At 42.1% G+C, this 16,356-nt stretch overlaps 1 protein-coding gene across 5 annotated transcripts in view; it reads right to left on the bottom strand.

The window, feature by feature from the left end:
• kug (FAT atypical cadherin kugelei) overlaps positions 1 to 16,356 on the bottom strand; it is a 73,066-nt gene that overhangs the window by 20,784 nt on the left and 35,926 nt on the right. For 4 of the 5 annotated variants that reach the window (XM_089732638.1, XM_089732636.1, XM_089732639.1 and 1 more), the window contains 7 exons: positions 12,770 to 13,057; positions 11,316 to 11,448; positions 10,622 to 10,846; positions 10,521 to 10,544; positions 10,030 to 10,266; positions 9,747 to 9,950; positions 16 to 410 (listed from right to left, as the gene is read on the bottom strand). In XM_089732638.1, the coding sequence (XP_089588764.1) occupies positions 16 to 410; positions 9,747 to 9,950; positions 10,030 to 10,266; positions 10,521 to 10,544; positions 10,622 to 10,846; positions 11,316 to 11,448; positions 12,770 to 13,057 (1,506 nt within the window). The remainder of the gene's footprint in view (positions 1 to 15; positions 411 to 9,746; positions 9,951 to 10,029; positions 10,267 to 10,520; positions 10,545 to 10,621; positions 10,847 to 11,315; positions 11,449 to 12,769; positions 13,058 to 16,356) is intronic. The other variant, XM_089732640.1, reaches the window with a different exon arrangement.

Consider the following 16,356-nt stretch of genomic DNA (forward strand, 5'->3'; position numbering starts at 1 on the left):
CGAACTCGGTCTCACCGTCGTAATGAGGAGGGGCGGCGGCTGGTTCTCCAGCGCCCTGGCCTCGTGCACGAGGTGCGGGAAGCGCGGCGCGGCGCGGTTGGCGGGCGCCAGGGACAGCTTGATGCGCGCGAAGGTGGCGTGCGCGCCGTCCGACACGGACACGTTGAGCGAGCGCGGCGCGGCTGGGAGCGCGGCCGGCGCCGCCACGCGCAGCACGCCGGTGCGCTCGTGCAGGGAGAAGGCGCGCTGCGAGCCGCCCTCGAGCGCGTACCGCAGGCGGCCGGCGTCGCGCGCGTCGGCGTCCCAGGCGGCCACCCGCGCCAGCGCCGTGCCCCGGGCCGCCTCCACCGACACGGCGGCCGCCACCACGCCGCGCTCCGTCCGGGGCGGGTTGTCGTTCACGTCCTCCACTGGACGACAAGCGTTCGAGATATTGTTATACGTGATAATATAATAGAAGAGCGCGTTTGTATAATTATAGAATTCTTTTGTTTCATTTTGTCTATCCCGATATTAAATAGGATAGAATAAAATAAATTATTTTTTATCAAAGCAGAAAAAAAGAAAATAATGATATAATATCTAATATATAAAATTCTCGTGTCACGGGGTGCGTGATTGAACTCCTCCGAGACGGCTCGACCGATTTTCATGAATCTTAGCGTGCAAGGGTTGAGAATTAAACAACATGTATTTTTCATCCCCCTAAATGTTAAGGATGGTCCCTAATCCCTAAAATTTGTTTTTCATTTTTTGTTTGTATTTCTTTATGATACAGCATACAAAAATACATACAACCCTAAATTTTCACACCTCTACGACCAACCCTTATTTTTTATTTGCTAATTAAAAACTTTAAATTTTTTTGCAAGAATTTTGTTTTTTTTTTTGTCATGACTTAGAATAAAAAATTTCATATTTTCTGAAATTTTCACCCCTCTACGATCAACCCCTATTTTTTATTTGTTCTATGCACAGATCCGCAATAAGGTTGCAAGATGGCAATCAAATATTATAATTGTTGTACGATAAATTCTTATTCAGAGTTTATAATTTCAAGTTCCTTTAATTATGTTTTTTTTTAAATTCAATTTGATCTCCCGCCCTCGCCGTTCGACTACTGATCAACTATCAATCGATCAGTTATCCCCGCCAGGGGACACAACTCATCCAGCAAACATGACGTAGTAGGGATGAGGACGAAGCCAGTCTCCTGTCTTACTCACTATACATTTTTCACCCATGTTTTTTTGGTTTTATTTGTGTATAATAGCCGGCAAACTTCTTGAGCATTTGTTGACGTAGTGGGGGTAAGTTCGCGCATGGTACACTCACGTGCAAAAACATTACTTATTCTGCGTCATAATGCTATTAAATTATTAAAATGAACATAAGTATTTATTTAATATTTATTAGAACATCAACAAAACATATAGGTTATAATAATTGTAATAATTTAATCTTGAGGTAAAATAGATATTCCTTCTATTAAGTCAAAACTAGAGCTGTTGCCAGGTCTTTATTCAGTTGAAGCGAAGCTGGTATTTGTAATTTTTTTGTTATCATAATCTTGACCGTCATCATCATCACTGTTTTCATCACCCGAGTCGCTATCATCGTGATGAGTCGACATAGGGCTCATCGGTGTAGTTTACAACTCGGTCGATTCGGTCTTCTTTTTTGTCTATAATTAATTATTTTTTGAAGATATTCGATTCGTAGTAATCGAATGTTACTTTTTTCAATTACCAGCTTCCGATTATTTTCTGTTCTTTTTTTTCATCTAAAGCCTAGCTCTTTCATAATACGTCGTAAGCTTCATTCCGAGCCATTAAAATTTATATCTTCTTTAAATTTTTCGAAGCCTTTCTACGGTACGGAGTTTCGCTGCTTGTTATGTAGTTATTATGATTACATCTTTTTATTACAGATTGAACGAAACTATCCATTCCGGTAACTTTCTTCTTCCCTGATCTTTTCTTACCCAAAGTCTGAAACACGGCGAGCAAGCCAGAGCCTTTAGCTTCCTTAATAATGCACCTAACAGTACTCACTGATGGTTTTGTTACTTCCGAAGTTTGTTTTAATTTTTCCATATCATTCTTCCCCTGTTTTATAATGAAGCAATATACGTCGTACACAATTTTTCTACCCTTTCTTTTGAATACTACACCAGTTTGTCGCGGCATAGTGTATGTTTTATAAAAAATCAACAAACACTCAACAAATAGCAATGGCAACAAAGTCCACAAGTAATTATAACAAATAATTAACGATTAATAACGATAGACTTTCCACTGTACGCAAGCGTACTTTTGGGAGCAAGCGGAATGAAGGCGCGGTGCGGGACGCAAGGTTCGACTGATCTACCAATAAAGCGCTCGATACGATTTCCCCTGCCGTCGCGCCTCACCCTCACCACCAAAGTGATCTAAAATTCGGTTCTGCGCAGTCAAGGTCATTTGCTCAAGAAGTTTGCCGGTTACTATATCAATAGTATGTTCAGTAGGTCTGATAATCGGCTACTATAAATTTTTCATACCCCTAAGTGATAAGGGTTGTCCGCCCCATTTTTTGTTGTTATAATATGGTATTATGTGGTTGAATGAGGTTTTTTTTTCTACACTAGAATTTCCCTAGAAATCTTATTGAAGGCAACACAACGTTTGCCGGGTCAGCTAGTATTAATATAATATCGATATTGTTTAAAATAAAATCTTCAAATCTGGTTACTTTAATTCACATAGTAATATAGACTTAACAACTCTTTTTATTAATATCCGTAAAAGGAGGATGGATATAAATTAAGAAAAATCAATCAGATTTGAAGTTAGTGTTTTTTAAAGCAAATTGTTCGCTCGCTGTTTTTTCTATTAAATTTTTTGGGTTAAAAAGTGTAGTTTTAACATGTTTGGTCCTTCGAGAACTGGATTATAAGTGCAAAAAACAATAGTGTAAAAGGCTAAGTGCTAATTACTGCGAGTTGGTTTATGAACTATTTCACAAACTTGGACATTTAAACAGTGCGTAATTAATTTTGGATTAGGTAATGATACTTGGACTATAGTAATTGCTAATATTTAGAAAGTGATTTGGACGAATACAATTTTTGTTACGTAAACAATGGCTCAACTTTGTGAATCACAAAAAACGTTATCAGAACGTATTTCTAAGTTACAAAGTAATACTAAAAAGACGTCTAAATCAAGATACACACTTGGCTATCTACAAACACGCTTAGAAACATTAGAAAGTTATTGGTCTAAGTATCAAGCTCAATATGAGATGATTAAGTCAACGGTTACTAAAACTGAATTGGAGCAATTACAATTTAATGCCGAAAGTCTATACGAGACAACTGAAGAGATATACCTAGAATTTAAGGGATTATTAAAGGATTATTTGTTGGAATTTTCGAAAGGTCAAGGTCAACCACAATCATATAATACTACGCAGAGTTTTTTAGCAACAAATGATGGTGAGACCACCCCGATTAGAACTAAATTACCTCCTTTATCGATTCCAAAGTTCGCCGGTAATTATAACGACTGGACAAGTTTTAAAGATTTGTTTAAGGCTCTCGTGCATGACAACGTGCATCTAACAACGATTGAAAAACATCATTATTTAAAAACGAGTTTATCGGGAGAGGCTGAACAACTTCTTAAACATTTTGCACTCACGGAGGCTAATTACGATAAGGCTTGGAGCACACTTGAGAGTAGATACAATAACAAACGTATGATTGTCACTACAATAATTAGCCGCCTTTTAAATCAAAAGAAGATGAACACAGAATGTTTTAAAAGCTTAAAGGAAATTTTAGATACTACGAAGGAATGTTTGAATTCTCTTGACAATATCGGCGTGGATACCTCCACATGGGATGCAATTATCGTTCATTTAGTTGTATCCAAATTGGACTTAGAAACACACAAACAATGGGAACAGTCACTTGGATCATCTCAAGACATACCCACATTTACCATTTTATCATTATTTTTAGAAAATCGTTTCCGTTCTATGGAGATGGTAAATGTTACCCACAAAAAAGACCAACTGCAGAAAAAAGACTTAGATAAAAATTATACAACCCAAAAACCCACAAATATGAAGTCATTTGTCACAGAAGTAAGCAGCAAATGCACTTATTGCTCACAAAACCATTATATTTGTCATTGTAAAGAATTCACCGCATTAGATGTTCCTCAACGTCAGGATTTTATTAAGAAGAATGGCATTTGTTTTAATTGCCTTGTAAAGGGTCACTCCGTTAATGCGTGTAGGCAGAGTACCACCTGTAGAAAATGTTGTCGACGACATCACACTCTGTTGCACTTCACAAACCCTAACAAGACCACAGCAGTGCCGGAAAGCGATGCAGCAACACCCAGTACACCTGAAACAAGCCAAACCACATCAACCGTCGTTTACAAGGCTGAGGTTGACAAAGACAGTGAGGAAGTATTATTGGCAACCGCACGAATTGCAGTTAAGTCGAGGAACGGCGACACGATAATCTTGAGAGCACTGATTGATCCGTGCTCGCAATCAAACTTTGTTACTGAAGCGGCAGCTCAACTGCTTAATCTCGAGCGCACTTCAATCAGCGGAAAAATTACTGGCATATCATCTATACCGCTGACCACCAAGTCACAAGTTACGTTGAACTTTCATGCTATAAGAAATTCATCACACATGATCACAGCTAAGGCGTACGTCCTTAGACGAATAAATTCGAGATTACCATCACAAGAGCTCCCATCAGATACCTGGCCTTCTTCTGAGATTTCGGATCTTGCGGATCCACACTTTCACAAGCCAGGATCTATCGACGTGCTATTAGGTGCAGTTGTATATGCGCATATTATTCTTGACGGAATAATAAAACGCAATGAGTCTCTGGTCGCTTTGAAGTCAAGATTGGGATGGCTGGTAAGCGGCGAAGTTGCGCAGTCTGGCCATCAGTCACACAATGTAGTTGTAATGCACACACAAGTCGAAGTTGATCAGTTGCTACGTCAATTTTGGGAGATTGATGAATATTCACCAAACGTGAAGCCTCTGTCAAAACTTGAAATGCAGTGTGAAGAGCATTTTAAGAAAACTCACACTCGAAACACTGACGGTCGATATGAGGTTCGCCTACCCTTCAAGGACGAAGACGCTCCAAATTTAGGCAACTCCAGACAACTTGCTTTGAAACGCTTACATCAGATGGAGAATAAGTTTAAGCGAAGATCCGAATTTCACGAAGAATACAGCAAGTTCATGAGACAATATGAGTCACTCGGTCACATGGAGGTTGTCCCTGAAACAGAGAAGATGAATAGAGCTTATTACCTACCACATCATGCTGTTCTTCGTGCCTCGAGCCTCACTACAAAGTTGCGCGTAGTTTTTGACGGAAGCGCTAAGCCTGTACACGGAAACTCACTTAACGATGAGCTACTCATCGGCCCACCGCTGCAACAAGATATACGAGATTTAGTAACACGGTGGAGACAACATAAGTACTGCCTAGTAGCTGATATACAACACATGTACCGACAGATACTTATTTCAAAGCAAGACACTGATTACCAGAGAATCTTGTGGCGCGAGTCATCGGAAGACCCGATTAGAGAATATCGGTTACTTACCGTCACATATGGCAGTTCATGTGCTCCATATCTTGCTATAAGGACACTTCATCAACTTGCAGAGGACGAACGTGGAGAGTTTCCTGAAGCTGAACTTTTAAAAACTGATCTTTATATGGACGATTTGATGACGGGCTCATCTACAGAAGAAGACACTCAACGGCTTCAACGTCGCTTAACTGAACTGTTTAAGCGTGGCGGTTTTCTTCTACACAAGTGGTCGTCTAATAGTGAAACGGTTTTAAATGAGATTCCCGATTCGATAAAAGCATTAAAAGGTTCAGTGAATATTAAAATGGATGATTCGGTGAAAGCTCTGGGCATAGCCTGGAAACCTCAAAGTGATATATTTGAACTGGTAGTTAACTTACCTCATGAGAACGACGTTGTTACAAAACGAAGTGTGCTATCTGCGATAGCAAAAACGTTTGACCCTCTGGGTTGGCTAGCACCTTGCGTGATTGTGTTAAAAATGTTTATGCAGAAGTTGTGGCTGGCCGGCCTGGACTGGGACTCTGAACTTCCTGAAGACTTGAAAACTGAATGGCAGAATTACCTGACTAATTTTGAACACATGCAGGCCATTCAGCTTCCACGTTGGCTAGGGATTGCAAATAATGTCAAAATTGAATTGCACGGCTATTGTGACGCCTCTTGCGCCGCCTACGCTGCGGTTATTTACATCAGAGTCATCACGGACAATGAGATAAAAGTAAGTCTAGTCTCAGCCAAAACAAAGGTCGCTCCCGTTAAACAGATCTCATTGCCACGTCTTGAACTTTGTGGGGCAGTCTTATTGTCTAAATTGATACCATATGTCAAATCTAGTCTAAATATTGATGATAATTGTGTATTTGCTTGGACAGATTCCACAATAGTTTTGGCTTGGTTGCGTAAAACTCCAAATACTTGGAAGCCATTTGTTGGTAATCGCACTACCGAAATCTTGAATGTTACGAATAGTAGTCAATGGCATCATATTAAGTCTGCGGATAACCCCGCGGACTGCGCTTCACGCGGTATCAGTCCTGGCGAGCTGATGCAGTCACAACTATGGTGGGAAGGTCCAGCCTTTCTTCGCGAGTCTGTTGAGATTCGTTACCCTGATTTCACTATACCTGAAACCACACTCGAAGCAAAACCGAAAGCAAAAGTTAGTTATTTATGCACCTCTGAACCCAATGAATGTACTATGTACCTCAATAGATACTCAAATCTACTTAGACTTATACGTGTGACAGCCTATTGCTTTCGATTTTTGCAGCTATGTAAAGATAAGGCTCTCAAAAGGAATGATAACATAAAACTGACATACCTCACTACTGATGAAATAAAAAATGCATTAAAAACTTGCATTCGAATGTCACAGTCTGTTTACTTTAAAAGTGAAATAGGATTGTTATCACAGAGCAAACCTATCCCAAAAAATAGTAAACTTTTACCTTTGAATCCGATCCTAGACAATGAGAAAATTATTAGAGTCGGTGGGCGTCTTGTAAATGCTCAAATACCACCTGATATGAAGTCTCCTATAATCTTACATCACAAATGTAACTTAGCAAAGTTGATTGTAATTGATGCTCATTTGAGAACACTACATGGTAGAAATTCGCTCACATTAAATGTTGTCTACCAAAAATATTGGATTCTCCGAGCAAAGAACTTAGTAAAAAAGATTTTAAGATTATGTAAACCTTGTTTTACCCAAACTGCACGACCTATGACTCCGTTAATGGGTAATTTACCACAGTGCAGAGTCAATCCGTCACGCCCGTTTTTGACCAGCGGCGTAGACTTTTGTGGTCCATTTACGCTGAAACTGTACTCTGGTAGATGCACCAAAACTTGTAAAGCTTACATAGGTGTGTTTTTATGTATGGTTACAAAGGCTATTCACCTTGAGCTGGTTAGTTCACTATCCAGTGCTGCGTTTTTAGCAGCCTTTAAACGTTTTACTTCCCGACGTGGGCATTGTAAAGACATCTGGAGTGATTGTGGGACTAACTTCATAGGCGCGTCCAAAGAATTGGATCTCGCCTTCAAAAACAGTAAATCCACTGTCGTTGACGAAATCGCCCAACTGTTAGCTAATGACAGCACAACATGGCATTTCATTCCCCCTGGTGCCCCTCACTTTGGAGGATTGTGGGAGGCAGGAGTTAAGTCCGTAAAAGGACATCTGAAACGTGTCGTAGGCGAGTCCTGCTTAACATTCGAAGAGTTTTGCACTCTGACCACACAGGTCGAGGCTTGTGTCAACTCTCGGCCTCTTACGTTGATTAGTTCTGCCGTTGATGAACTCCCGTTGACTCCTGGTCATTTTTTGATCGGCGAAGCACCGGTTACTATCCCTGAAGAAAGTTTCGTGGATACTCGACCTGACTATTTAAACCGATGGCAAAAGGTGCAACGAATGGTACAAAGTCTGTGGCGACGCTGGCAATCTGAGTATCTTACTATGTTGCAACATCGATACAAATGGTCCCAGAATCACCCCGACATAAATGTTGGTACGGTTGTCTTAGTGAAAGATGATCGCTTACCTCCAGGTAAATGGCTTTTGGGACGAATCGTGGCGAAGCACCCGGGAGCAGACGGTGTAACGCGTGTAGTCTCCTTACAATTTAAGGATCGTGTATTTAAGAGACCAGTTACTAAACTGTGTCCTCTGCCTCTAGCTGCTTCAGAGCCTTTGTTAAGTTATAGTTTATAGTTTTGTTTTTTAGATTCTCACTCTATTTAAGTTAAAGCTCAGATGGATGTTTTTATCTTCCACGGTTAAAGGACCCATATAGTCCTTGGGCCGCGGCATGTTTAAAATAAAATCTTCAAATCTGGTTACTTTAATTCACATAGTAATATAGACTTAACAACTCTTTTTATTAATATCCGTAAAAGGAGGATGGATATAAATTAAGAAAAATCAATCAGATTTGAAGTTAGTGTTTTTTATGGCAAATTGTTCGCTCGCTGTTTTTTCTATTAAATTTTTTGGGTTAAAAAGTGTAGTTTTAACAGATATTATACCTTAGATATATTAATATCTAAGGCGTCATTAACTTGATAGGTAAAATGGGCGGGGTACTCGTACCGAGTGGTGCAGCTGTATCGCGGCTCACAGCACAGGAGCATTTATCGGCATCATCATCTCAGCCCATACCTGACCACTGCAGAGCATAGGCTTCTCCAATTGATCTCCAATGCGGTCGGTCTATTTTCACCCGCATCCATCGTAACCCAGCGATTTTCACTCGGTCATTTTATTTCATTTCAGATTTTCACATGTAGTAGATGCACTGCGCTTTTTTTTTATTGCCCTTGTATGAAGATGAGCATACGAGCCACCTGATGGTGAGTGGTCACCGTCGCCCATGGACGTCGTCAATGCCAGGAGCAGAGCCAACTTGCTGGCCAACATTGCCAGTAAGTGGTCTCCACTCAAGAATCTTTCTGCCCCACGGGCCGTCTGATCTTGGCCCTATGAGACCTGCCCACTGCCACTTCAGCTTGCTAATCCTACAGGTTAGTCAGTAGCTTGGGTTTTTCTACGGATCCCCTCATTTCGGTCTCGTAGAGAAATACCGAGCATAGCCCTCTCCACTGGGATATTTGTTAAACTAGCAAAACTTATCGTTTACTAAACTTAGAACAATATCAGATTATTGTTTATTTTTATGTTGTAAATTTGCAGCTCGCGCGTGCGAACGGTTCGTGGTTCCGTCCGCGTGGCGTTCGGGTGGTGACCAAATTTCTCGTCAGTCAGCAAGTCCTTTTTTTGACGGAGCAAATTCCACTCAATGTGTAATTTTTTTTTTTTTATGTCTGAGGTGTTACTGGTGGCGCGGAGGCCTTTCCAGTTTCACCAAGACATGTAGGTAAGCGAGGGCTCAGCCATATAATTATCGTACATACCGCCCACAGATATGAGTAAATTCAATTAATGAAAAAAGAAATATTGGTAATGGACCATTTTATTATTAACAAGACAGTATTGCGAGCAATATATAGGTATACCTATTTGAATCTCCTGGAGCTTCCTGAAGCCATCACGTACATCGTAACATATCCGTTTATAGAAAGTCCGGCGGAGCGAACAGTGCTCACCCGTGATGAAGAGATGCGCCGTGGTGAGCAGCGCGGGGCGGCCGCGGTCGCTGGCGGTGACCAGCAGGTGGTGCGCCGCGCGCGCCTCGCGGTCCAGCGCCGCCGACACGCGCACCTCCCCGCTCGCCGCCTCCACCGTGAACGAGCCCGAACTCGAACCGTCGTCCGCTTCGCTCAAAGAGTACCAGATTTCGCCATTCACTCCTGAAAACGTAACGGACACCCTCTGAGTGAGTTCTATTAATCACTGAAACATAAACAGTGACGGCGCAAGTCGGCCCACCTGTATCGTTGTCGGCGGCGCGCACGGTCAGCACCGGGTCGCCCGGCGCCGCGGCCTCCGACACGGCGGCGCGGTACACGTCGCTCGCGAACTGCGGCGCGCAGTCGTTGACGTCCAGCACCAGCACCGTCAGCGCGGCGTCCGCGTACGCGCCCGTCACGCCGTCCGTGGCGCGCACCACCAGCGCGTGCGACGTCGCCGCCTCGTAGTCCAGCGCCGCGCGGCTCGACACCGCACCTGCCGAGCGCACGATGTGGTCACGCCGGGGCCGCCTGCTGCGTGCGGCATGAGCGCGAACCGTAGCCAAACAGCCGAAAGCTCGAAATGATTCTGGACCGGCGACAAACTCGGAGCATAACAAAATGGGTGTCAACGATACGCGCAAGCAGAACGTCTAGCGTTAAGTCGGTGATGAGCGACATGATTTGAGAAAAAAAATCAACGGTCGCCCTGACGGACGTCGGTTCCGAAGACCAAAACGTCATACTCACATGGGTTATTGCCTCCGTCGGTGGCTGCGGGATAAAACGGAAATTTTAATATCGCTTCGGAGACGCGAACGAGTCGCGGCGCGGGAGGGCGCGGCACTCACCGGTGTCGAAGTGGATCTCGAAGAGCCCGCGGTCGTCGTCTTGCAGCGTGTAGATGAGCTGTCGGTGCAGCGGGGAGCGGGCTCGCAGCGCGGGGGCGAGGGGGGTGGCGGGCGGCGCGTCCTCGCGTGACGTCACGGTGTAGTGGGCGCGGTCCCACGCGGGGGCGGCGCCGCCGGCCCACACGCGCACGCGCACCTCCGCCTCCGCGCCGCACGCCGGCACGCCTGTCACGGGACCACTGTACTGTAGCAGGCCGGATGGGCTTGCAATACGGCTCGGTGAAGGTAGAAATCATTCATTATTTGAATGAAACGTCGAGTTCGCCATTGAAGGTTGTTTTATTAACCTAGGCGTTTTAAATACCAAATACTAGGAAATTGTTTTCAAAGACCAAAAACAAGTCCTAAAGGAGATTCTTGGCACCGTTAAACGAAAGAAAATCTAGTTTCAGTACACGAAAAATTAACTTAATGTCTAAGTAATTCTGCAGCTCAGCACATGACTGCCGTTACCACACCGGCACCGGCTGGGACAGGCAAGTCTCACTGGTGCCTGGAGAGCCCGCGCCGAACATTCGGTGAGCTGCTCTTCCAACCGAACGCCACTTAATGTAGTAGTTAAATGTGTTTCACAGGTAGGTAGGTAAGGCAGGCAGTAAATTAATAAAAAAAAGAAACGGAGTAAGAGGCTGACCGCCGTCGAAGGCCGCGATGACGAGCGTGTAGAGGTGGCTGTGCGCGTCCACGGTCTGCTTCAGCGAGATCTGTCCGGAGCGCCGGTCCACGCGGAACAGCTCGCCGTGCCCGCGCTTCATCTCGTAGCGGACCTGCGCCCACCGAACACTCGTCTTCAAACTGATCTGTTGCATTCTCACGCGGTCACTTCATTACAATACGAGTGTGGACAATGCCCACCTCACCTGAGCCTTTACTATTTGCCTATTTATTTTAATTTATTTGACAAAATATTTGAGAGAGACATAACTTTACTTGTGTTACTGAAAAAACATAGTCGAATATTACACCTCAATGCAAATTTTAATTCTTTCTGATCTCCAACATTGAAATAACTTCGAGACATCTATATGACCATGTTTGAGACAAAAGATGTTTTATCTTAAGTAAGATTCCACGTCTATTTATATCGTACTCTGTATTCAATTTTCAGGAAAATACATCAACTACATACAAATCTTTATCCAAATCGATTTTGGCGAACACTAGCACCCGTATCTTTAGTCGTTTACACGAGCTTAACTCGACTCGACTCAACCTCCAACGCGCGTTTTGGTATGCTTAGTCGTAAAAATAAACTCCACTCAAACGTCCTTGGAAAAATTTCCTAACCGGAGTGAAGTAAGCGAACTGTCAAGTCAAGGTACGTCGCGACGTACCTCGAACGTTCCTCAAGGCTGGTTTTCTATCAATGTCCAAATAGTATGTGGACCGCAAATGGAAATATATGATATTGTTGTGCAATGGCCTGGATCTGTGCATGATTCCCAAATATTTTGATAATTTAAGTTTGATAATATTTATTAATAAAGTAAATAGTTCGAGGTTAGACATTTGAAACTCTTTATTTTATTTACCTACATAAGAGACATATTTTGCTTACTACCTGATAAATAAAGTCAATGCGATTATAAGTTTTATTTATATAATAATAAACTGGTGGTTGTGGAAAAGCACTTCAACAACACAATGCAACCAAAATCACACAAAAGCGGCGAATAAAAATACAAAGCCGAATCCGAAATCTAAAATAATAATAGGTTAGAAAATAAGTAATATACTTTCAGATTTACCGCACGCACACATATTTACGAATAACTCAGCAACCAAAACATCAAACAAGTTCATCTAGTGTCAAACAGACAGCGGCAGCCTGACTTTGACATTAAACAATGACCATAGACTACAGAACTCTATGGGGTTGATGCTAGCTTGATCAAATTTTCATCATTATTACCTCACTCGAGGACAGTTGAGGAATATTGTAATGGTCGACTAAAAATACCAAACTCGAGTAAGTTTGGAGGGAATTCTCGAGCATCATCGGATGAGTTAAGAGTGGAGGAATATTTTACGAAACGTCTAAAGATACGGGCATAGATCTAAGAGTACGGTCCGCGGCGGCGCGCTCACCTCGCCGTTGTCGTTGGCGTCCAGGTCGAGCGCGCGCACGCGCAGCACGGGCTCGCCCGCCGCCGCGCCCGCCGCCACCGCCGCGAAGTACGGCCGCTCCACGAACACCGGGCAGTTGTCGTTGACGTCGGTGACTGTGACGTGGAGCCGCGCGCGGGCCACGCGGCGCTCGCCCCCCGCGCCCGCCGCGCCCCCGCTGCGCGCCTCCACCAGCAGCGTGTAGGCGTCCCGCAGCTCGCGGTCCAGCGCCACGCCGCCGCTGCGCACGGCGCCCGACGTGCGTCCCACCTGCCAACCGTCGACATCTACTTACACTTGCACTCAGTTCACAGCCTCGAAACCAGAATAAGTCGTTATCTTCTAAGTCGTCGCGGCTTAAAAGATAAGAAGTTCGGTGCAGTCGTATAAACCGATACATTAGTGTTCGATCCCACAGGTAGGTACAATTTTTGAAGTGAAATACGTAGGTACTAAGCGAATTTTCACAATTGAGTTCCACGGTGTAGGAATAACATCGTGTAATAAAAATCAAACCCGCAAAATTATAATTTGCGTAATTACTGGTGGTAGGACGTCTTATGAGTCCGCACGGGTAGGACCACTACCCTGCCTATTTCTGCCGTGAAGCAGTAATGCGTTTCGGTTGAAAGTGTGGGGCAGCCGTAGTACTATAAAAACTAATATCTCAGGTGGCATTACGTTGTAGATGTCTATGGGCTCTGGTAACCACTTAACACCAAGTGGGCCGTGAGCTTGTCCAGCCATCTAAGCAATAAAATGATGAAATATTTCATCAATATGTCAGGAACTATTCAAAACTATTTACAAAAGTTTGTTTAGCGGCAAAATCTTTACATTTAAGTGATTTAATAAAAAATGCCCCTGACAAGATAAGGATGACTTGGAACATCATTGGTAGAGAAAGTGGAAAAGTCAGAAATAGCCATCAAGAATTCACATTAAAAATAGACGATAAATTGGTAACTAGTCATGAAGATGTGGCCAATGCTTTTGAAAAGTTTTTCTCTGACATTCCAGTTTCAACTACCACTTCTCTAAATTCATCCCCCACAGCAGCTGAAATATTATTGCATAACCATGTCGCTTGCTCCCAAAAGTACGCTTGCGTACAGTGAAAAGTCTATCGTTATTAATCGTTAAGTTATTTGTTATAATTGCTTGTTGACTTTGTTGCCATTGCTATTTGTTGAGTGTTTGTTGATTTTTTATAAAAAATACACTATGCCGCGACAAACTGGTGTAGTATTCAAAAGAAAGGGTAGAAAAATTGTGTACGACGTATATTGCTTCATTATAAAACAGGGGAAGAATGATATGGAAAAAGTAAAACAGACTTCGGAAGCAACTAAAACATCCGTGAGTACTGTTAGGTGCATTATTAACGAAGCTAAAGGCTCTGGCTTGCTCGCCGTGTTTCGGACTCCGGGTAAGAAAAGATCAGGGAAGAAGAAAGTTACCGGAATGGATAGTTTCGTTCAATTTGTAATAAAAAGATGTAATCATAATAACTACATAACAAGCAGCGAAACTCCGTACCGTAGAAAGGCTTCGAAAAATTTAAAGAAGATATAAATTTTAATGGCTCGGAATGAAGTTTACGACGAATTATGAAAGAGCTAGGCTTCAGCTGGAAAAAAACAGAAAATAATCGGAAGCTGGTAATTAAAAAAAATTACATGCGATTACTACGAATCGAATATCTTCAAAAAATAATTAATTATAGACAAAAAAGTAGACCGAACCGACCGAGTTGTAAACTACACCGATGATCCCTATGTCGACTCATCACGATGATAGCAACTCGGGTGATAAAAACAGTGATGATGATGGTCAAGATTATGATAACGAAAAAAAAATTACAAATACCCGCTTCGCTTCAACTGAACCAAGACCTGGCAACAGCTCTAGTTTTGATTTAATAGAAGGAATATCTATTTTACCCCAAGATTAAATTATTACAATTATTAACCTATATTATTTGTTGATGTTCTCATAAATATATAAATAAATACATATGTTGATTTTAATAATTTAATTGCCTAATGACGCAGAGTAAATAATGTTTTTGCACGTGAGTGTACCATGCGCAAACTTACCCCCACTACGTCAACAAATGCTCACGAAGTTTGCCGGCTATTATAAGTGTGGTGTATTTCCTGACTTAATGAAACATAGTAAAGTGATTCCTCTTTTTAAATCTGGTAGTACTGATGACCCTTCTAACTATAGACCTATTTCAGTACTCCCTACGTTGAGTAAAATCTTTGAAAAAATTATTTTGACACAACTTTTAGAACATTTTAATTCAAATAACCTGCTTCATAAAAAACAATTCGGGTTTACAGGGGGTCGCTCTACAACTGATGCAGGTGCTTATCTAATTAAAAATATCTTTCAATCTTGGGAGGAATCGCATGATTGTCTTGGAATTTTCTGTGACTTATACAAAGCATTTGACTGTGTTGAACATGAAACATTGGTGAGGAAACTACATCACTATGGTATTAGGGATGGTGCATTGGAACTTATTACTTCCTATTTATCAGGAAGGATACAAACAGTAGATGTGAAAGGTAATAGATCTTCAGGAACCACGTTGAAAATGGGTGTACCTCAGGGTTCTATTTTGGGTCCTTTTTTATTTCTAATATGTATAAACGATTTGCCTAGTTTTATTGAGTCCCGACACGAGGTCGTATTATTCGCAGATGATACATCTTTATTATTTAAAATTAAACGACAATTACAAGTCTATGACGAAGTGAATGATGCGATTTCGTGTGTGGTTCATTGGTTCCGTAGCAATAACCTATTATTGAATAGTAAGAAAACGAAATGTATTAAATTTACTTTAAAATGTATTAAATCATCTTTAAATGTGAGACAAGTAGATAGTAATGTAATTGTTTCTGAGGAATCATTGGAGCTTGTTGAGTCAACCGTATTTCTTGGTATAACAGTGGACTCCAAACTGCAGTGGGGATCTCATATTCATAAATTGGCGAGTAAGCTCAGCTCTGCAGCATACGCAGTAAAAAAATTTGAATGTTAACAAACGCGGACACGGCTCGTTTAGTTTACTTTAGTTACTTCCACAGTGTCATGTCCTATGGCATTTTGCTATGGGGCAATGCGGCCGATGTAGAAATGATATTTATTCTGCAGAAAAGAGCTATACGTGCTACTTATAACATGCACTCAAGGGAATCCCTGAGGGAAAAATTTAAAGAAATGAAAGTTCTCACTATGTCATCCCAGTATATCTTTGAAAATTTGATGTATGTTCGTAAACATATTGAGGAGTTTCCTAAAATGTCGGACATACATAATAGAAATACTAGGAACAAACACAAGCTTGTTGTGCCGATGAGTAGGTTACATAAGATACGAAATTCATTCGGGTGTTTGTCTGTGCGCCTGTACAACAAAATCCCACAAGATGTTCAGAACCTACATATACATAGGTTTAAGAAAACTAAAGAACATCTGTGCAATAAAGCTTACTATAAAGTCAATGATTATCTAGAAGATTGCACAAAGTGGGAATGAGTTGCTCGCTCCGGGCA

This window comes from Bombyx mandarina, chromosome 13 (assembly GCF_030267445.1).
Source record: "Bombyx mandarina strain Sakado chromosome 13, ASM3026744v2".
In the NCBI taxonomy this organism is placed as follows: domain Eukaryota; kingdom Metazoa; phylum Arthropoda; class Insecta; order Lepidoptera; family Bombycidae; genus Bombyx; species Bombyx mandarina.